The following is a 23,100-nucleotide window of genomic DNA, read 5'->3' as shown; positions in this document are numbered from 1 at the left end:
CTGAGGAGTTCATAGAGTGTTACTGAATTTGTTTATTTGCTAAAGGAAATTGATGCATTATCTTCAAATTGTTTTACAGGATCCTTCAAACCAAAAATGTGGTGGAAGAAAGAAAACTGTGTCCTTTAGCAGCATGCCGTCAGAAAAGAAGATCAGCAGCGCGAGCGACTGCATCAGCTTCATGCAGGCTGGCTGTGAGCTGAAGAAGGTTCGGCCCAACTCTCGCATTTACAACCGTTTTTTTACTCTGGACACAGACCTCCAGGCTCTTCGCTGGGAACCTTCCAAGAAAGACCTTGAGAAAGCTAAGCTTGATATTTCTGCCATTAAAGAGATCCGGCTGGGGAAGAACACGGAAACGTTTAGAAACAATGGCCTTGCTGACCAGATTTGTGAGGACTGTGCCTTTTCCATACTCCACGGGGAAAACTACGAGTCTCTGGACCTGGTTGCCAATTCAGCGGATGTAGCAAACATCTGGGTGTCAGGGTTACGGTATCTGGTTTCTCGAAGTAAGCAACCCCACGATTTTATGGAGGGCAACCAGAGCACCCCAAGGTTCATGTGGTTGAAAACCGTGTTTGAAGCAGCAGATATTGATGGGAATGGGATTATGTTGGAAGACACCTCCGTAGAATTAATAAAACAACTCAACCCTACCCTGAAGGAATCCAAGATCAGGTTAAAATTTAAAGAAATCCAGAAGAGCAAAGAAAAACTGACCACCCGAGTGACAGAAGAGGAGTTTTGTGAAGCTTTTTGTGAACTTTGCACTAGGCCAGAAGTGTACTTCTTGCTTGTACAGATATCTAAAAACAAAGAGTATTTGGACGCCAATGATCTAATGCTCTTTTTAGAAGCTGAGCAAGGAGTCACCCATATCACAGAGAACATGTGCTTAGACATTATTCGGAGATATGAACTTTCTGAAGAGGGACGTCAGAAAGGGTTTCTTGCAATTGATGGCTTTACTCAGTATTTGTTGTCACCAGAATGTGACATTTTTGATCCTGAGCAAAAAAAGGTTGCCCAAGATATGACCCAGCCATTATCTCACTACTACATCAATGCCTCGCACAACACCTATCTCATAGAAGACCAGTTCAGGGGGCCAGCTGATATTAATGGGTATGTTAGAGCTTTGAAAATGGGCTGTCGAAGCATTGAACTTGATGTAAATGATGGCTCAGACAATGAACCAATCCTTTGTAATCGAAATAACATGACAACACATCTTTCCTTTCGAAGCGTCATAGAGGTAATAAATAAATTTGCCTTCGTGGCTTCTGAATACCCACTCATTCTTTGCTTGGGGAATCACTGCTCCCTAGCACAGCAGAAAGTAATGGTTCAACAGATGAGAAAGGTCTTTGGCAGTAAACTCTATACTGAAGCACCTTTGCCATCAGAATCCTACCTCCCATCACCGGAAAAATTAAAAAGAATGATCATTGTGAAAGGAAAGAAATTGCCTTCCGATCCAGATGTTTTAGAAGGAGAGGTAACGGACGAAGATGAAGAAGCTGAAATGTCTCGAAGGATGTCGGTAGATTACAACGGTGAGCAGAAACAAATCTGGCTGTGCAGGGAGCTCTCTGACTTGGTGTCTATCTGTAAATCTGTGCAGTACAGGGATTTCGAACTGTCTATGAAAAGCCAAAACTATTGGGAAATTTGTTCATTTAGTGAAACAGAGGCTAGCCGAATTGCAAATGAATACCCGGAGGATTTTGTAAATTATAATAAGAAGTTCTTATCACGAGTCTATCCAAGCGCCATGAGAATCGATTCCAGTAACTTGAATCCACAGGACTTTTGGAATTGTGGCTGTCAGATTGTGGCAATGAATTTTCAGACTCCGGGACCAATGATGGACCTTCACACGGGCTGGTTTCTTCAGAATGGAGGCTGTGGTTATGTCCTAAGGCCATCTATCATGCGAGATGAAGTTTCTTACTTCAGTGCAAATACAAAGGGCATTGTACCCGGGGTGTCTCCTCTAGTTCTTCATATTAAGATCATCAGTGGTCAGAACTTCCCAAAGCCCAAGGGAGCTTGTGCCAAAGGGGATGTCATAGATCCCTACGTGTGTATAGAGATACATGGAATTCCAGCAGACTGTTCGGAACAAAGAACTAAAACTGTACAACAAAACAGTGATAATCCTATTTTTGATGAAACATTTGAGTTTCAAGTGAACCTACCTGAGCTGGCCATGATCCGTTTTGTTGTTCTGGATGACGACTACATTGGGGATGAGTTTATAGGGCAGTACACCATACCGTTTGAATGTTTGCAGCCTGGATATCGGCATGTTCCCCTCCGCTCCTTTGTGGGTGACATCATGGAGCACGTAACTCTTTTTGTCCACATAGCAATAACTAATAGAAGTGGAGGAGGAAAGCCACAGAAGCGCAGCCTTTCAGTGAGAATGGGGAAGAAAGTTCGGGAATATACTATGCTCAGGAATATTGGTCTTAAAACCATAGATGACATCTTTAAGATAGCAGTTCATCCCTTACGAGAAGCCATAGATATGAGAGAAAATATGCAGGTAGGAAAAATATACTGTTCTCCCCTACCCCTGCTTCTCCTGACCCCTCTCTCAGCAGTGAACATTGTTTTTCACTAATGATCTGATTCCTCAGAAAATGATCAGGAAAGATGTGCAAACCCATGTACTGCTGAACTAAGTTCAGTATTGCTTGTGATGAAGCAGATATATTTTATGCTTCTAATTGTGGATGCTGTGTTAAATTTGGCCTGAACAAAGCCAGTTAATGGAGTATCAGTGTAGCAAAATGCTTTATATACCCGTTAAATATCTCTAATACATAACCAAATTGATATATGGGAATGTGTACATAGAATATAAAATTATTATATGTGTATGTAATATGCAAAACTTTATATATACAAACACATGCATACTAATTGTAAGTATATATGTAAAATATTCACGGATAAGAACATAGAAGGGAATTTGAAGTCATATAAAACAAATGTTATGCCTGTTAGATTATTTAGTTGTTTAAATGTATAACAACAATAATAAATTACTCCCCACAAGAGCAAACAAAACTAATCAACAAACAAAATTCAACACTTGAACTTGTTGAAAACTATTTAGTCTTCTAGAACTGAGGTTTAATTGAAAGGACATGGATTCTGGATTAAACTCTATCCCTGTGTGATCTTGAGCAAATTATTTCAGATCTCTGATCATCAGTTGTCTCCTCATAAGGTAAGAAAAATAACAATACTTACATCACAGGACTATTATGAGAATTAAATGAGAGTGTAAGTAAATTACCCAGCTTCGACATACGGGAATTCAGTGTTGTTTTCCTTCCCTTCATTAATGCTTGTAATCAGAGATGGCTGCAAACTTCTTTTTTCTGTGCTACTTATATGCTTATTCTGGGCTCATGTTACTGAGACGCCGCCAAACAACAAATGCTTACTAAGTTCCTGCAATGTGCAAGGAAGTGTTGTTTGACAGAAGTGGCAGTGGTCTATGTATCAGAGCAAAACAAGAGAGGAATATTTTTCAAAGCAATTTATTTGCTCCTTTAGCTAACATTTTTATAGTAACCTTCACCAAAAATCCCTACATTCAAAATAGAAAATAAGATTGAAGAAGTTGAGTAATATTTCCCAAATATTGCATTTAATAGATAGGAAAGTTGAACTTTAAGTCCAGAATTACCTGCCACCAAAACCCAATGATCATTCATGGTTGTTAGTCATGTGATGTCAAGTGCCAAACCACGACTTGGTAAAAACTTTATTTTTACATTATTTCGCTGAGAAATTCTGAGATAGGCTTAAAATCAATTTTAAATCACCAAAATATGGGGAAATAAACCACATACAAACACTTAGATTGTAAGCATATAACTTGAGGTGGGTTGCCTTATCCACTATCTTAAAAATAGGCTACAAATATTAGCATTATCTACCTGACTTTTTGTGACGTAATTCTACAACTAGTATGAATCCATGTGTTAAATTAGTGGCAAGTTGTTTCTACATCTAAATTTGTATGTTCGAAGTAGATTCTATATAGTTTTATGTAATTCTTGAACTATATCCTTTGCATATATTATGTGTTTAAAATACATATTAGGGAGAGTTTGTGATGGATAAACTTTTTCCATTTAGTACTGATAACTTCTCCCACCTCAACGTATCTTTTTGGTTAAGGATTATTTGGTGCCTAATTAGTAGAAAAATGAATACCATCATTGTCACTAAATTCATCAGACACACATTAGGTTAGGTACACTGTTAATAGGCATAATTCCTACTTCAAGTGAAATTTTTTAAACGCCTGTCACATGGACAAATGTAGCTTTACATGAAATATGTTTTGTTATGTGTGTATCAGGTGCATTTCTAGTGGAATGATAAAGGAACACCACTGATGGTTTCGTTAAGTCAAAAGGGTACTGAGTAATAGTAGGCTGCTACCTTGAGGGGAGAAGCTCAAAGGAGATGCACTCCAATGCGCCACCACTGACATATTTTCTGCTCATTGTGATACATATTAAACAAGATATTTATGACCAGCCAATGTTAATTTCTCTGATTCTTCCAGAATATTTCAGATTTCCAGAATATTCCAAAGCCATGCTTTGAAAAGCACTGTGTAGCCTTGGGTTGTAATCTGCTTTACTTTGTGGCATATTTGTGCAGCTGCTAACAGTTGAGAAAGGTGAAGTGTAATTTTGAATTAGCTCTGTGTGTGATCTCCATGAGTAGCACACCGTTTTTAGTTGGTTATAATCCAGTTTGCTTCAAAGTACATATGTATTCAAGGGTATTCTTTTAATGAATATACTTTGGTGTAAACCTGGAAGCACTGGGGGTGATGTGTCATGTGGTCAGAAGTGTAATTCCATGTTTTCTTCCCCACAGAACACCATAGTGTCTGTTAAGGAACTGTGTGGACTTCCTCCAATTGCCAGTCTGAAGCAGTGCCTGTTGACCCTGTCCTCCCGGCTCATCACCAGTGACAGTACTCCCTCGGTCTCTCTTGTGATGAAAGACAACTTTCCTTATCTGGAGCCTCTGGGGGCAATTCCAGATGTGCAGAAAAAGATGCTGGCTGCTTATGATCTGGTAGGAAATTGTGACTCTGTTTCTTGTCTGTGTGGGGAGGAAGTCATATGGCAGGGGCTCTTTTGTGGCACTCTAGTGAGTAACCTGAAGTGACTGCCTTTGAAACCTAGATTGTGGGTGACAGGTCGAGCTGACACATTTAGCCTCCCCTAAGCTGCAGTGGAGACCTCTGAGGCAGTGCTTTGAACCCAGAGCTCCACAGATTAAAAATGGAAAATCTCTGCTTTAGCAAAGAATGATGCTCGATTAAGTCCTCAAAAGTATACACAATTTATCATTATCTAAATGACTTTAGCCTGTAATTCAACCATTTAATTGCATACTTATAGGAAGTAAAATTATGTCTCAGTATTGCCTTATGATGGTTGAGACAAAATATTTCTCTGGAATTTGTATTTCTAAGCTAATACTGTTACCTGATTTTTCCAAATATATAATGGAATTTAAGTAGCAACTGAATTTAAGAATAATTATATTTTTGTATCCCCTAATTCCATTAAAAAAATTAGGACCAAATGGAAAACTGGGAAAATTTGTGACATGTATGCCAAATAAAGTGTAAATAACCTTAAAATAGAAAAGAGTACTTTAAAAAAAAAGAACATAAATACAAAACAGAAACAGACTCAGACATAGAATACAAACTTGTGGTTGCCAAGGGAGCGGGGAGTGGGAAGGGACAGACTGGGATTTCAAAACTTGTAGATACTGACAGGCATATGTAGAATAGATAAACAAGATTATAATGTATAGCACAGGGAAATAAGTACAAGATCTTGTGGTAACTCACAGCAAAAAAAAAAAATGTGACAATGAATATATGTAAGTTCATGTATAACTGGAAACTTGTGCTCTACACTAGAATTTGACACAACATTGTAAAATGACTATAACTCAATAAAAAATGTTAAAAAAAAGAGTACTTAAAATGAATAAGAAAAAATTTGGGGAAAATCTTACATCAATCAGGATTAAGTTCAGCTTTGTGAAACTAAAAATGCGTACCAATCATGGCTTAAAAATACGGTTTTATTTTATAACATAAAAATCTGGAGACCAACCATGCAGGGTGTCACTTCTGTAAAATTCTTAGGAACCTAGTCTTCCTCTAGCTTTCTGCTCCACCGTCTCTAGACCATACTCATGGTTCAAAATGGCTACTGAAGCTCCAACCATAATAAATGCATCTGGAATGATAAAGAAGAAAAAGAGGGCATTACCTTTCCCTTAAGGACATTACTCAGAAAAAGCATAGACCACATTTGCTTATATTTCATCAGCCTGGAGTTGACACATAGACACTCTTATCTGCAAACGAGAATGGGAAATGTCTTTATTTTAAGGGGTTATGCTCAACTAAAAGTCATCTCCTCTGTTACTAAGAAATAGCGGGAGAATATATATTAGGGGACAACAAATAGTCTTTGCTTCTCAGGTGAACAGGCAATTTATGTGTCTCCACCCACTAAAAAGCAATGAAAATGTTAAAACATAGTTAATCTTAAAATAAGTTTTTAAGTAAAGACATTAAAGAAATATAGGGAGATACTTTCCCTTTCCATCAAATTAGTATTTTTTCTTTTTAAAAATGGTGCCTCTGATAAAGAATTTAAGGAAATGGATACTCTTATCCATCTACTTCTAGTGGGAAAATAAATTGATATAATTTGGGGGGAAGAATTTGGCAATATAATTTGAAATGTTTGTCCCATTTGACCCCTTTATTTCCTTTCCAGGGGCTCATTCTAAGCCAATAGATATGTACATAAACATTTATGGTTAATAATGTCAACATAGAGGGATAAGTTACATTAAAATATCATAAGCCATATTATAGACTCCTCTGAAACCATTAAAATTGTGTATTAAAAGAATAATGATGTGGAGAACTCCTTATAATATGTTTTGTGAAAAAGATTGGTTACAAAAAATACGTTATAGCATTTATATGTGTACACATCTAAAATGCTAGCAGTATATTAATACTGATTATTTTTGGATAAGGAGAGTGAGTTTTATTTTCTTGCGTCTGCTTTTGTATATTTTTTCCATATTTGCCAAACTCTTTACAATGAACCAACCACTTTTCATAATTGAATAAAAATAAATGTTGAGAAAAAAAGAATAATATTTTATCATTTAAAACTAGAAGAGAGACATTGGGGATAAGTACCCTACACCAGAAAAGGAGAAAAAGCCCACAGAGTGTATTCTGCTCATGAATGATCATACCTCTTACAAACTGTACTTCATGGTTGCTGGGGAAGAAGTTTGCTTATTACCTAAATCTCATTTTTCATGAAATCAAATTTTTCATCATAATAGTAGGGACTGAAAGCTATTCAGTGAATAGGTATATTCTAAGGTGAAATTAGGGTACCTGTTGCCATAGAGACAGACAGTAGAAATCGCTTATTCCTCCAATTCCCTTTTAAGCTGAGAAAGAAAAATCACTCACTGAGAGGGGAGCCTAGTCCCCTGGAGCTGGCCTGAAATAAGCAAAAAAGCACCTGGCCTGTGGCTGGCTAATTTTCATTTTACATCCCCGAGTGTCCCATGGTGTTGGGACCACATCTGCTGGAGCCAAATCTGAACATCAGCCTGTTCTCATTTGTATTTTTAAAATGCAATTTCTAATTGCAGGCATAACGTGGTTTTCCAAAGCTTAAAATAAAAGGCTATAGTGGAAAGCAGAAATACTTGTAATGATATGTTCGTTTACAGTTCCCTATGGAAATGATTTTTCATTCTGGTAGGGAATTGGGTGTAAATATCCCTATACCCTAAATGGTAAATTTAGCAGACTGTGGACATGATCAAAAATACTATCGATGTCTCGTTGGTTATTTCTTTTAGAGGGTTGGTGGATAGGTGGATAGGGATCAGATACATGCCGTGATGATCTTGAAACGCCATTTTCACTTTAGAATTTGCATAGTATTGGTTGGCATCTTTAATCCTCTTGGTGTATTAGTGTTATTTTAAAGAAGTCTTTTAAGGTACTCTGCAGATCCAGAGTGAAAATGTAAATCGCATCACATTATTTTCTTGCCTCCAGTGGCTTCCCATTAAAATAAAACTGAAACTTCTTACTGTGGCCTAGGGGGCCATTTATGACCTGGCCTTGCCTGCCTGTCTCACTTACTTCTCCCAGCCTCACCCCTATACACTCTCTTCTGCTCGCTCCAGTCAGCCACCTGGGCTTGCTTTCTTTCTTCAGACCCAGCTTGTTCCCATCTCTAGGCCATTTTACTCTTGGTTCTCTCTGCCTGGAATATTTTTCTCTTGCATATATAGTTGCTTCTTATCTCTTAATTCTTAGCTTTAATGTCCTATCATCAGAGAATTCTTCTCTTCTCTTACCTCTGTCTCCAACTGTCACTCTATCATGTAACCCTGTTTGATTTCCATCATTTTACTTAGCAGTATTGAAAAATATTTTGTCTGACTTTTGGTTTAATTTCTGTCCTTTTCCTTTACCCTCAGTTTGAATGTCCACTTCATGAGGGAAGAGAGTCTGTCTGCCCTGCTTACTACTGTTAACTCTAGCACCTAAAACACGGCTGTCACGTAGTATGTTATCAATTAAGATTAGTTGAATAAAATGTAAATAGATGTGTCTATTGTTGGTGAAAATAGTGTAGTTCTCATGCTATCATTGAATGTGTTTTATGGTAAATCATTAAATCCTCAGTCCCCAGTACCTCTGTTAAAAAAACAAAAACAAAAACCCAGTTGCCTCTCACCCCCTGCCAAAATAAATAAAATGAAATAAAATAAAAATTTAAAAAGTCAAATCCCCTTTGTTTTACTTCTATGATAATACCCTAGCCAAAATGTTCCCTGTCTTACATATACATATGAAAACTATAGAGTAAGGCAAAACTATGGAGACAGGAAAAAGATCAGTAGTTGCAAGGGGCTGGGGGCAGGATAGGGTGAGGATGGGATGAATAGGTGAAGCACAGGGCATTTTTAAGGCAGTGAAACTATGCTGCATACCAAAGCCTTAAATTATGGATTAGACCAGGTGGACTTGATATTTATAGAACATCCCATCAGAAAGCAGTGGAATACACATTCTTTTCAAGTGCACCTGGAACCTCCTCCAGGATAGATCACATACTGGGCCACAAAGCAAGCCTCAGTAAGTTTAAAAAGATTGAAATTATATCAAGCATCTTTTCTGACCACAATGCTATGAAATTAGAAATCAGCTGTAAGAAATTTAGTTTTTACCTAATGACCTGAGATGGCCCTATTGCTTACCAAACACTAGCTAATTTAATATTTGGAAATATTTCCTCTGGAGGGTTTTAGAAATTCAGCCTTAAAAATCATTTTAATATTATTGTTGCAATTAAAATTCTATTGTAGCATCTGTGTTGGTGTCAAGAATCAAAAGCCAATTATAATAGAGTGGATTTATTTACATGGCATAATTTCAGGAGACCTCCAACCCCCATTCCATATCTTAATTAAGACATATGTTTTCTACCTGCTCACTGATACTTAAAATTTCAAAACTACAGTCAATTCCTTGGGCTTACAACATTTTATCTCCTTTAAAATGCAAAAACATTTCAGTGAGTTATCCACTGATAACACATTGGGTTATCAGTAATTTGTACCTTTGGATGAGTTTAACAGATCCTGTCCTATAGGCAGGTTTTTACCTGGGGAAAGGGAGAGATCCTAATGACAGAGTGTTCCCTGAGTCTGGGTAGGGGGGCGGTGAGGTTGCCCAAATAACCGTAATTTTACTTAAGAGCAGCCCTGTCTACCATCTCCCTCAGTGCTCTGAATAGAGACGTAGCTGTGTAAATGCCTGGCTGATGTTTAGGGCAACTGAAGCAGAGGTGATTTTCCTGATATCAAACATATGTCACAGCCAGAAGTGGGAAGTGACAGCTTCTAGAAAGCACTAAAGCAGACTGGGAACATTCTTAGTCAATAACACATACAGGAGAGCATACCCTAAAAATGGAAAGTCGGTACCTGCTCCCCAGGCTAAAGACACACAGAGGAGAGCTGTGTGGTCAGACTCCTTGTTGTGGTGCCATTTTAGTGGCCCTGTGAACATCAGGACAGTTTTTCAGAACTCCCAAAACCTTAATTTAAAATCAGACCACCGTTTCTAACTGACTTGTCCCCTTTTTTGTACTGTGTTTTTTGGGGTCATTTCTACTCCGAATGTTCACTTTCTTTAAGAAAATATCCACTAACATAGGTAATATAGTCATGGAGTCACTGCTACATCTTTTAAGGCTGTTAAAGTATAATTATGTTTTGCAAATAATAAGTAAGATTTTCTTTTCTTTCCTCTTCTTCTTCTTTTTTTAAAGATTAATCTGAATCTTGGGGTTGTTAAAAATAAAAATTAGTTACCAAAAGAGTTCCTTAGTGTTAGAGCCAGAAATGGGGATGTTTAATTTTATAAACATATTCTGAGTGCCTCCCATGTGCAAGCCTTTGTGTTAATGCTGTGGGAGGTGCAGCAGACCCTGTGCTCCAGTAGCTTCCAGTGAGGGCAGGCGAACTGGTAAGGTCCAAAGCAGGCCTGTGAGTCTATGATTGGTGATCTGCTTGTGTCCCTCATTGTTTAACACAAGGTTGTAATGGTGAGTTGATTACATTGGAAAATACTTTGCAATTTCAGTAGAACACTATCAAAATTTGTTTGGTTAGGTTTGACTTTTTCCCTTCTACAACAGTGTTTTCATGCATGCACATTTTACGTTATTTTCAAAACCCCTCTGTAGCCTCAGCCCTAAATTGTCACTTTAGTCACATTTTCTACATTTGATTACAAGACATCACCTATGTGTCTCAAGAACAACCAACAGAAATTTAATAAGCCAAAAACTGGGTTAATTTTTTAATTCCCTAGGTGTTCATTTGCCCTTTTCCAACTATTGTAGAAGATAACACCAAGCCAGTGATCCTCAATTCCTCCCTTTCTCTCTCTCCATATTAAGCCAATAAGGTCTTTTTATGTATAATTCAATATCACTGAGATCTCTTGCTTCTTTCCTCATTGTATTTCTCATGTGTATCCATTTCCTTACATTGACATAGCCAAGGTTCTCAGCAGGCTCTCTTCTCCTCCTACCTGAATTTTTCAATGGGCTGACTAGTCCTCCATCTAGTCTCTACCTTTCTCTAATTCAACAATGGGAGTAACCATCATTGAATTTTGAATTTTAACTAGCCTTGCAAAGCATTTACCCACTAGTGCTGCCTAATTTTTTTTGCCACCCTAATTTCCCATTTCCTTCTGTCTGTACCCTCTCCTTCAGTCAAGCTGATTTATTTACCATGTACTTTTCATTCTCCACCCTTTGTATTTCTATTCTATACCACCTCGAATGACTTCTTAGCCTTAGTTCCTTCTCCATCCATCTAAGTCTGGCCTTTTGTTCTAACCTCTTGTAAAATTGACCTTAAGAAAAGATTCATATATGACATTGTTCATGACATTCAATGCATACCAACCATAAAACTTTGGTAGATTCTGTGCAGTTCAGAAATGAATAAACAGAGATAGGTATCAGCACAAATAGCCATAGGGTAAAGCATGACAGCTCTTTGGCTCAAGAGAGATGTAACTAAAATGAGATGGGATCATGTGTATTTGCTGCTTGCAGTACAACACTTTCTTGACTTATTATTTTGTCTATGTCTTTAGGCAATGATTAGTCAGCTCAACAAACAGATTTTGTACACCTGTTACTATGCAAATTGCTGCAGGAAAGAAATGATATGAAGCAATGGGAGGATTGGATTGAGAAATCCTGACGGGAAGGCAAGGTTTATACCTAAAAAGGGGAGGGGACAGAGACTCACAGTGTCCAAAGAGTGAACCAGATGGTGTTTTATGTCCTGAGCTGGTTGGAGTCTAAGGACCTCGAGTCCTTATGATGGACTTTTCACAGTGACTTGTAATATAGACCCCCCCTGACTTCCTCTCTATGCTCAGTAAAATTTAATCTGCAAATAATTTTGAAAGACAAAATTGTCTGACTTTTGTATATTTTTTCTTTAGACACCTGAATTTTTACTTTCTTTTGTTCTCACCTGTCTAACTTTTTATGCATAGTCAAGAAGTATTGCCTAACACATTTGGTCCTTTTAAATATTTTAAATTAGCGTGAACACTTTTGGGTAGCTAGTGTTCTGAATATAGCATTCAGAGGTAGAATAGTTACAGGGAATTGAGACTGTAAAAAATAAACCCAAAACATTCTTCAAAGGTGACTTCTGTACTGAATCAGCATTAACATAAAAGTGAAAACTTTACTTTATGGTAAGAGCAATAGTACTTTCTGAACATAAAATGAAAGCAATCTAGAGAATATGATTCAAGGGTTATTTAATCTTTGACTTAGTTGTGTGATTTGCAGAGTAGTTGATTGTGCTAGGAATCTAGCAGAAAGAACTAATTGCTGTCTTTAATCACTCTTGCAGTGGAATCAATATACTGGTCAGTATGACAAGTAAGCCAAACATAATGTGTTGGATTAAATATATTCTCTTCTGTCAGTGTTATTACCAATGTATGTTGAGCCTCAGGATGGGAAAAAATTGTAGGTATGTCAACAGTTCCCCATTGCAGTTTTACTTATTGAAATCAGTTTCAATTGGAATTAGGTAAATTAAAAATATTCTTCTCCCATCACTCTCTCTCATTGTGACATTATGTGAAACTTTGTATTAGTTTGCATTTCAAAAAATATGTTCAGCTGTATAGTAATGAAACCCAGGAAAAAAAGAACAGCCCACTGGCAGTGCTCAACCAGAGCTGGTTGTTTAAAAAGATGTCATGGACCTAGTGCATTGAAACTCCTTTATTCTTGTGTGTGGCAATGTCTTCTGATACATTTTCTGTATATTGGGGGAACTAGCAGCATCTTGAGAATTTCCAGCACTTCCTTTTGGTACCAGAGTCCCAAGGTCACTGGATATTAGAGATGCATCAATGAGCAAGTATTTCAGGAGGGCTCTCCCTGGCACATTAACATGCATCCTCAAAGTTGGCTTTGCATTCCTGAATATTCAAGTTCTTGCAACACTTTTAGTATAAGGCAGCGTGAGATAGTCAACTTGGCCTGAAAATTCTGAAGCAGGTTCATGAAGGTTAATCACCTGGTAATTTTATGAATGAACTAGATTTTAATCATAGTAGGATAAAAGTAAACATTTCTAATGATTACTCAACATATAGCTGACAACTGTATGTTGGAAACAGAAAAACTGGAGAAAAGAAAGGGTAAAATGATTCCTTTATGCAGAAAGCTGTTCACTGAAGTAGATCCTGTCACTATCATGAATGTGGGGACAAAGGTCCTTTGACCTGCTCTGTGCGAGTTCCCTTGTCCTGCACCATTATAAATCAGACTAGGAAATGTGACGCAGAGCTGATCCCAGGGCAGAGAATACTTCATCGCATACACCGTGGGCTTCTAGTAAGCCTGCAAATGTTCTAACCTTATGTGTGTTCCTGTTTCACCAAAAATTAGCAGTCTTACAGGATTGATTCTATTTAAAACTAAAAGATGCCTGTCTATCAACAATGTTTTTTACCCGCTTGATTTAAAATATTTAAGTAAATTAATAATTAAAGGAAATTATCTTCATTTTGGTTAGCACATATATTTCTAATATCAGATATTAAAATGTACCGAGTTTAATAAAATTCAAATCATATTTTAAACAATTTGAACAGATGAATCACTACAGAACTAAAAAGTAAAGCCCAGTGTTTGGATTAGAGGGAAGGTAGGAGATAGGTTAATTTTTTTCAGTCTTCTTAAGGGGAGAGAACAAAATAAGTCTAGAGCAGATTGGCTTTTCATTGACTCACATATTCTTGATTGCCTTTCCATATTTGATAACTCCATCCTTAAAAAACAGCAGATATAAGTAAGTACATTTCTTACTAGATTTCAAAAGAAGAGTATCTATATTGGTTAATGTGTGTTACAAATTAGACCTGGAGGGAGAAATAACCACAACAAAAATGTATTTTCATGATGTTTTACTTAGTAAATTCTAATGGATAAAATGTTTACTATCAACTTGCATTTGCAATAGGAAGTCTACACTTTAGTATAATATTAGCATCGAAGAACAGTTTATAAGGTCTGCTCCTCAAGAAAGCCTGAGTTCTAGTCTAAACTATTTCAGTAACTAGCTGTGTGGCATAAGGCAAGTCAATTTGGGGCTGAGGTTTTTCATCCGTAAAATGGGGTTTTCCATGATAGATGGTCCTTATGGTGACTTCTAGATATAAAATTCTGTGATTCTAAGAATTTAGATAAAATTCAGGAGAACACTGGAATCTATGGAAGGTTTGTGAGTCATGATATGATGAAATCTTATCTTTTCAGTACCATTAAATAATTACATTGACTCTGCAATGATTCTAGGCAGTTAGTCAAATTCCCTATTTAGCTGGAAAGACTTTTTTTCACACAGGTTAGACAATTTAATCCATCTTTGAGTAAAAGCATTACTGCCCCCTACAATAAAGTTTTTGTCTTAAATAAATTATTTTGATCTTAACTGACAACTTTACACACCCCTGTTCAGGACACATCTAATGCTTAAAGTAATGCCATCCTTTATCTGGGTTAAGTCCTCTATTCTGTTAGATTCAAAGCTTTGGCAAGGAAATAAGATCCATTAGGGGATAGTCATGTGACAGAACCGAAGAAAAGCTCTTTGTATTACTACAACAGCAAAGGCACCTGGGAGCTCAGGCTGAGACATCAGATATGGCAATCAGGCTACTGCCAGATTCTATTGATCGATCGAATCAATCCCGCCTCGGCTGGCTGGCTAAGAGTACTGACTCCCAACTGGGGGATTATCTGAGGACATGCTCTCACCTTCTCTCCTTGGCTTTAGCATGTTACATTTCATTTCTGTCGGAATAGGCAAAGACCTAGGAAGGAGGTGAAACTCAAATCAACCATTTTTCTCCTAACAACTTAGATCAATTACTTAGCTGAGGGGAAAGTTGAAATTGTTGATTTAAATGTGGTTTGGAATTGTTGGTACATTTCAGCCATTCATCTTACTTGTTTTCTCTACAACTACTAATAATTGAAAGTTAATTTCAGAAAATAGAATAAAATTGTTCTCCTAAATACAATGGAAGCTGTTATCATAGAGGAGCCAATGTTCTTATGAGAAAGTTTATATGAGCAATGATTTTAAGTTCTGAGAATATTAATGATGAGGTGTTTTGGAGTAAAAATTATGACTTTTATTACTAAAAGTGTTTAGGTTATCCTCTAAAAATCTCAAAAGGATGCTTTTCTACGTTGAAGATTAAATCACACTTGATTATCTATGAAGTAACCTGTTAGACAACAGGGAAAAAACAAACTTCTTACACTACGGGTTTAACAAATGTTTACATGGGAGATTTTGAAGAGAACTTAAATCATAGGCTTTTATTGCATGTTTTGGTCCTGAATTAATTTTGCCTCAAATAAGTAACACAGTTTTAAAATTTATTTTCTGAACTTGATTGTTATATTGTCTATAGGTATAATCCTATTAAAAGCTTTATGTTTGTTTTTCAGTACTCAATTTAAAAGGGAATTAAGAACACATAAGATTATAGAAAAATAGAGAACCCGGGAAAAGACTAGAGACAAAAAGAGAGGTTAGAATTCAAAAAAGACAATTAAGTTTGAGAAGTGATCAATAATAAATAAAATGTTTTATTGTGTGTACATGTGTAGGTAATCAATCTGTAGAAGAAATAAGTATCACAAAGTAAGATAAGGAAAATGTGATTGTATAAATGGATGGATGAATGTGGGGATATGAAGGTGATCAATATTGGGTCCCTGTTCCACTGGAATTACGAGTTACTGCAGAAGTGAGTGGTGACAGATAACATAGGTAAACAATTTTAATTTAAGATAGAAAATAAGAAATATTGTAGACGGACTGAAAAATAATAGAATGTTCTCAGAATTTGGAGGTGGGGGAGAAAGAAAGGGAAAATCAGAACACCAGTAGAAGGGAGGGCACTGAAGTGAGCTGTGAGGCCTGGTAGATTCTGAACCAGGAGAAATGGCTTAGGAGGACTTCCCTAATAGAATGAAACGTGTAGAGGAATGAGTAGGACATGTTTGGAGAAGTGTGATTCACACGGGTAAACTGGAACCAAGGAGAACTGGGAAACCACAGGAGGAAAGCCTGCTGAGGCCAATGGGAAGACTCAAACTCGAGGTTAGAGAACTTTTGCTTCATTCAATAGGCAAGGGAGAAAATGCCCACGCCAGGAAGCAACTAATGCTGTGCTTTTGGACGATGATTCTGGAAGCAGCATTTGAAAGGAGTGAGGTGGGAAGAACCAGAACCTACCAGCAGCAGAGCAGGGATTCAAACCCATCTCTGAGTGCCTCAAAGGGAGTTCTGTGAGAATTTGGAAAAAATAGGAGATTCCTCATGTTTTGTTGGGGATAGAAGGGGCAGAGGGTGAGGTAGGGAGGATGAAATGGAGCAGAAAACGTTTTTAAAGGTAACATTTGACCTGCCTCTGGAAGGACAGTTGGAATTTGACAGATGCTCCAGGGACTGGGAACAAGAGCTTGAACCAGGAGTGCTGTGGTGAAGAAGGAAACAAAGGGATAAAAGTGGTAGGCCAGGCAAGACGTGGTGACTGAGGAAGCATGGGGCACACCTGCAGGGTGCAGTGGAGGCCGAGAGGATGTCTGAGACTTGAGCCTGTGTGTCTGGTGAGACAGAGGATGCTGTGGGTATCTAGCAGGTAGGCATCTCCACTTTTTTTGGTTGAGCACTGTCTCAGGCTCTCTGCAGATAGCACACTCAAAAAGGGTGATTACAGGAGTAGAGGGGGATTGGTTATAAATGTGTGGGCAAGGGTTTGGGAAGCAACAGTGGAGAGTCAACACCCTAGGACAGGCAACAGTGGAGAGCTGTCATCATCCCCAGGCCTAAAAGGTCAAGAGAAGGGAGCCATTCCTGGCACTCAGTAATATCTGTACTTGTCAGAGAGAGGCCCCCTGACTGGAGCTGAGGCCTTGCAGAGAGGCCAGGAGGAGGGAATCATCAAGAGTGTAACTACCCTAAACCCTCTCTCCTTCTGTCCCCAATCGCAGTAGAAATCAGAGGCAAGGAAGCCTGGTTGATACTGTCTGTGGAGATCAACCTCCCCAGCACAGAGCATGGCAGAGAGTGGGTCTGGAGGGGTGAAAAGAGAGGACCCAGCACAGAACTCCTCAGTAAAAATATTTTGAGAATTTGCTCATTCATAAGTTATATAAACAGACTAACATACTGATATATACAGTGTATAACATATCAAGGATAGTAATTAGCATTGGGTTTTCAAGTAATTTTACTTATGAATGATAACATTTTTTTTGCTATCCCAATATGATCAAACATGTCAGATCTGACCAGACTGTTACTGTTTTCACTTCTTAATGTGCTGAGGAAGAACTCATGGTGGGAATAGGGTGAGTGGCAGTTCTCCCGTCTTTGCGTCGTTTGCCCTTTCTTTCATTATCTTCATTTTCTTTTCAAGGATCCATATTGGGAAGGTTTAGTTTATTTGGAGGCAGATAGTGTAAGTGGTACTGACTTTACCACTTTACAGGCGTGCGTAAGTAGAAATATTCTCCAAGAAACCACAACACTGTTGCCACCCCTTTTTTAGTGGGAATTCCCTCCTTTCCTTATCTTTCCTCATTTACCGCATTGGGACCACATGATCTTGATTTGGCAAGAGGGCCAGGATCAATCTGTAAAGCTTAATTTTGTGTCTAATTTTACAGATAAAATAAATGTGAGTTTATTGTTTCTTCTCACACCTCAGTGGATTTTCCCGTGTGCCCCACCACCCACCCTAGGGTGCATACATCTCCCTACTTTGGAAATCACTGGTGTAGACCATTGGTAGTATGAATCTGCAATCTAGAAGAGAGGCCGGGGTTGGAGACATTGATCTGTATGGGTGCAATACTTGATAGCTCCAGGAATGGATAAAATTACCAAGAAGAGAGAAAGTAGGAAGGGAAAGAATGGAGAACAGTGGCCAGGTGGCTTGGAGGATTCCTACGGGTATGGGAATGAAAAAGAAGCAGGAAGCAGTACGGAGGATAGAGAAGGACTGGAGCAGGAAAGAACCAGAATCCTGGAAGTCAGAAAGGAAAGATGCTCTGTGGTGTCAACCACAGAGTGAGAAAGAGGACCGAGGGTTGGCCAGGGGATAGTCTATGATGAGGCCAGGGTTCAACTTTGGGGGTCTCCGTGGAGTCCTGCCAAAGTCAAAGCAATGAGCCTGGGCTAGTTTTTTTAAGGAAGGGATGATGATGACAATTCAAAGTCTGATAGAATATTTTGTTACTGTTTTTGTTTGCTTACTTTAAGGTAGAAGATACTGTGTATGGAGAAGAGAAAAACCAGAGAGGTAGAAATTGTAGATGAAAAAAAGGAGTCTTTAAGAATGGGGTCCTGAGGGGAACAGGGAGAGGGGAGACTGGAAGTTGAGGTAGAAGAGTTAGCCTTGGTGAAGAGGACACGCCCTTAGTTTGTTACAAAGACGCTCTGGCATTTTCGGAGGTAGGAATTGTATTCCTTTTGTACTCAACACTGAGGAAATACTTAGCAAAATGCAAAGAAAACTGACAACAAATCAATAAAGGGTTTCTTTTTTTCTTTTAATCAGAGAATGGAATATGTTTTCTGCTAAAAGCAAAACCAAGAGACATGAATGATAGTCAAACTATTATCAAATGAAATTACCTATCCTGTCCGTTTTTGGAGTTTTTATTTAAAAGGACATATTTGCACCCGGTTGGAATAGATTGTGGGCATGCCTCATGTTGCTACTGGTGGTCAGCTGACTTTGGAAAGCTACATTTCAGGCTTGAAGGATAGCACGTGTGTGAAGACATGCACCATCTCAAGGAATGTGATCAAATCAGACAAAATCACAGGGTGCTATTTTTTCATGAAAATAAATGGATGCCAGGAAACTGGGATTGTAATTTTATCATTAATTAGTTCTATTTTTCAGTCAAGAATCTTAACTCCTGTAAGTCTTAGTTTCCTTTTTTACAAATTAAGGGGGTGGTCATGATAACTAAGATCCTTTCAGCCTTAAAATAGAATGATTCTAAAAATGTATAGTATATTACCTATTTTGCTCATGATAAGGTCACAGAACGTGTTTGTTCTTTATGAATGTTTCCCTTGCTTGAATTTCATGGAAAAATTTTGGCTGCTACTTGACTAATTGAAACATCGGATAACTTTATAACTTTATAAAAACTCAATTAGTATTGCATGTGTGGATGCTAAGCTTAGAAAAGACTGAATAAGATTGCTTTCATATTGAATCTTTTTTTGTCTGTAAGTTTCACTCACCTGAACGCTGCAGTACCTCAGGCAACTCTTAGCCATTTGACAAATTGTTAATTGATAAGCATTCTACTTCCTCTTAGGAACTGAAGGAGTTAATGCAGTTAAAAAGTTTGATTCAGCTTAGACCTTCTTGGGTGTCTAGTTTTGTGGTTTTGGTAGTCAATTTAGCCCTCCAAATAAATCACTTCAAACTATCATGTTAGGCAGAAAATATGAGTAATTGAAGTTTGATTAAGAGATCATATTTCATTCATTCATTTAAGTAGACTTCCCTATTAGACCACGAGCTTCATGTAGATAGAAATGTGTCTGTTTTTGCCCATCGATGCATTATATCCCCTGTATTTACCACAGTGCTTACACATAGTGGCTTCTGAATAGAGATTTGTTAAATGAATGAATGATATGATTTTACTTCTATGGCATTGTTAGGCACTAAAATTTTGTGATTCAGATGTTCTTTTCCATTTGAAAATCTGTAGTCATAAACCACTTTATATTTGAAAGTGATTGTAGAAGACTGCAATATGTTCAGCAGCATTTCATTATGAAAAATATCTTAGCCAAGACCTTTTATGTCCACTCTGAATTCTGCCTTGAATTCTCTTCAGATTAATAAGAGCCAGATAGATAAAACATGGAATAGCCAGCTTGAAGGAGACATTTATTAAAAGTAAAAGAGTGGCTGGAAATTCAGGAAGAGTTGGTTTGCCTATTGGTTGCCTTCCTTCAGTCATTTCTTCAGAAGGGCCCCAACCCTTTGTTTTTCTGATCACAGCGTCTTCACCTATTATCATCTTCTCCCTTCCTCAAATACAAATTTTTCTTTTCTTTATCTCCCCAACAGTTGTCTTATTTCCCCTACTTTACTCAGTATATTAATTGCCTCTTGGTCTTTTTTTCTTTGTACCCAAATGTAGAGGGCAGAGACACCATTTCAGTGTTGTTGCCTACAAGCTCTGTTGAATTGGTGGTGAATATGACCCACAACTCATTCTTGCCAACAGAGCTGGAGCCCTTCCGGAGGGAGGACCAGACCTCCGCCATCTTTGAGCTACTCAAGTCCAAGTTGCCAGCTTCACTGATGTGTCCAGTAGTCCTTTAGCTCATCACTAGGTGATTCTTTATTCTGATTCTCATTGCTATTGGCCTAGTACCACTTGCCTTGATGTTGTAGCAACTTTGAGGATGAGGGAATAAAATAAGAGGTATTCATAAGTGTGATCTGGTACTTAAAGAATGTGTAGGCATCAATTCAACAGTTATTCATTTGGCACCCATGGTGTGCCAGGCATGTTACATAACTGGAACAACTATAAGGTAGGTGACACTAGCTAGTGTCAGAGGGAGTGGAGGTCTGAGCCGAGATTATCCTTCCCTCTCCCATCTCTTGTGGTTATGGCCATAGCTCCCCATTACTGGCAGTGTCGTGTGGGTCTTTCTGTATGTCATCTCTCCAATGTTCCAGTTTAAGGATTTCTTACAACCACCTTTTTAATGTTTATTTTGTGACAGATGATTCAAGAGAGCCGGTTTCTCATAGAAATGGCAGACACAGTCCAAGAAAAGATTGTGCAGTGTCAGAAAGCAGGTAATCTCCCCCCACCACCCCCTCGCCCCCATTTTGTTTAGAAACCCTAATGATGATTCTTGGTAGACTTTTAAAGTTTCTCTTTTTACTCTTAAAATTCAAATATTTGATGTCATAGTTTAACTATACTTTGAGTTATGCTGAAGCCTTTGTTTGGTACAGAAGAGATCTAGGTGATAGTAGGTGGGTTGTGTGTGTGCATATAGGGGTGGTGTCTGAGGATGCCTAGAGAGGGGAGGGCTTCTGAATTTACCTTTGTGTTTTGGGAACCTGTCAAAACCTTTTACTACTGATAAGGAAACTATGGTTTCACATTACTGCTTAGGAATCACTTTATTTTACACTTTGAACCATGATCCTATTAATCTGCTAGGCTTTTGCCTCATTTTCTAGTCCTCATATTAGATTTCTTCTTTCCTTAAGGATGGGGTGGGCCACATCTCTCTCAGGGCACATCTGCGTGTTTATTTATGTTCACCTTCACCCTCAGCCCTGTATTTTTATCTCTCTTGGATCCATGTTCTCTTTGATCCACACATACACTGATGATTACGATGAGGAAGAGGACACTGACAATTGCTTGATATATATGCATATAATATACTAAGTACACATGCTCTGTTATTTAGTCCTCATAACAACTCTGCAAGGTAATCATCATTTTATCCAGTTTACAGATGAGGCATCTGAGATTGTGAGAGACTGAGTGAATTACATCAAGTCCCATGCCAATGTGTGGTAGAGATAATCTTCAAACCCAAACCAAGCTTTAAAAACGGCGCTCTTCATTACTGAGCCAGAGGCTTAAATGTTTCTGTTGACAGAAAGCGTGAAAATAATAATAATACCAAATACTTAGATCATGCTCTTATGTGCCAGGCACTACTTTGAGAGCTTTGTGTGTATTGGCTCATTTAATGTTCACCACAATCCCATGAGGTCAGCACTCTTGTTGTCACCATTGTACCAAAGACGAAACTGAATCACAGAGAATGTCAGGGATTCGCTCACGCTCGTGTCGCTGGTCAGTGGTAGAGCCAGAGTGTAAGCCTGGCCTCCGCAGTCATGCTCTTACTATGTGCTATGCTTGTCATGTTAGCACCAGGAGAGTTAATGTGGTTTCAGGCTGCATTAATAAAAGCATAGTAACTGGCAAGGAAGGTGGTGGTACAGTCCTACCTCATGTGGGCTGCTTCAAGCCCATTTTGAGTACAATGCTCCCGGACACAGGTCCCTACAAGCTACATCCCAGAGAGCCAAGCAGTGCAGTGGCCCTGCCTGGGTGTCCTCCTTAAAGAGAGACATTATTCGTAAACTGAAACATGCTTAATCTGGAGAAGGCAAAACTCTGATGGACTTTATCCACTGTCTTTCGTCAAATATTTAAAGTGCTGCACTGTGCAACAGAGATTAGACCTTGTTGGTCTGGGTCTAGCGAGCCCCAGGGAGCAGAAGTTGCAGGGAGAGAGACTGACTCGGTATCAGTCATAGCTTTCAAAAGGCAGAATGAGCTCTCCAGAAGAAAGAGATTCCCATCTCTGAAGTGCTAAGGTAAAGGCTGAAGAAACAGATGACGGTGATGTTTTTTATGGTATTCAAGCTTGGGAGAATGGTTTAGCCAAAAATAACTTTAAGGCTATTCTCAAATCTGAAACACTTGGGTGTTTCCAGGAATGCTATTTTTAAAAAACCTTTTTGTTTTTGCTCAACATTCACTGATTGCCATTGTTATCTGTGTGGGCTCCAGGGCCTACTGTCAGGCCATATGGATGGTTCATAAGGAAAAGTAAGATACGTGTATCTATCACATATGGCTGCCATTCACACATTACACCGTTTTATCTAAAAGCCAGGCAGAGGACACACAAGATGGATACAACCTGTTGGAAGAATTTGCTTTTCAACTTCTCATGTGTTTATCTATGGCTCCTGGCTGTTCAAAATCTAATTTAATCTAGCACATTGATTATTTT

General features: G+C 38.3%; 1 protein-coding gene across 1 annotated transcript in view; it reads left to right on the top strand.

The window, feature by feature from the left end:
* The window catches only part of PLCL1 (phospholipase C like 1 (inactive)), a 294,860-nt gene that overhangs the window by 233,494 nt on the left and 38,266 nt on the right, over positions 1-23,100 (top strand). The window contains exons 2-4 of the mRNA XM_031452062.2: positions 80-2,554; positions 4,921-5,124; positions 21,052-21,127. Of these exons, the coding sequence (XP_031307922.2) occupies positions 80-2,554; positions 4,921-5,124; positions 21,052-21,127 (2,755 nt within the window). The remainder of the gene's footprint in view (positions 1-79; positions 2,555-4,920; positions 5,125-21,051; positions 21,128-23,100) is intronic.

This window comes from Camelus dromedarius, chromosome 4 (genome assembly GCF_036321535.1).
Source record: "Camelus dromedarius isolate mCamDro1 chromosome 4, mCamDro1.pat, whole genome shotgun sequence".
Lineage (NCBI taxonomy): Eukaryota > Metazoa > Chordata > Mammalia > Artiodactyla > Camelidae > Camelus > Camelus dromedarius.
This window is presented reverse-complemented; position numbering and strand designations above follow the sequence as displayed.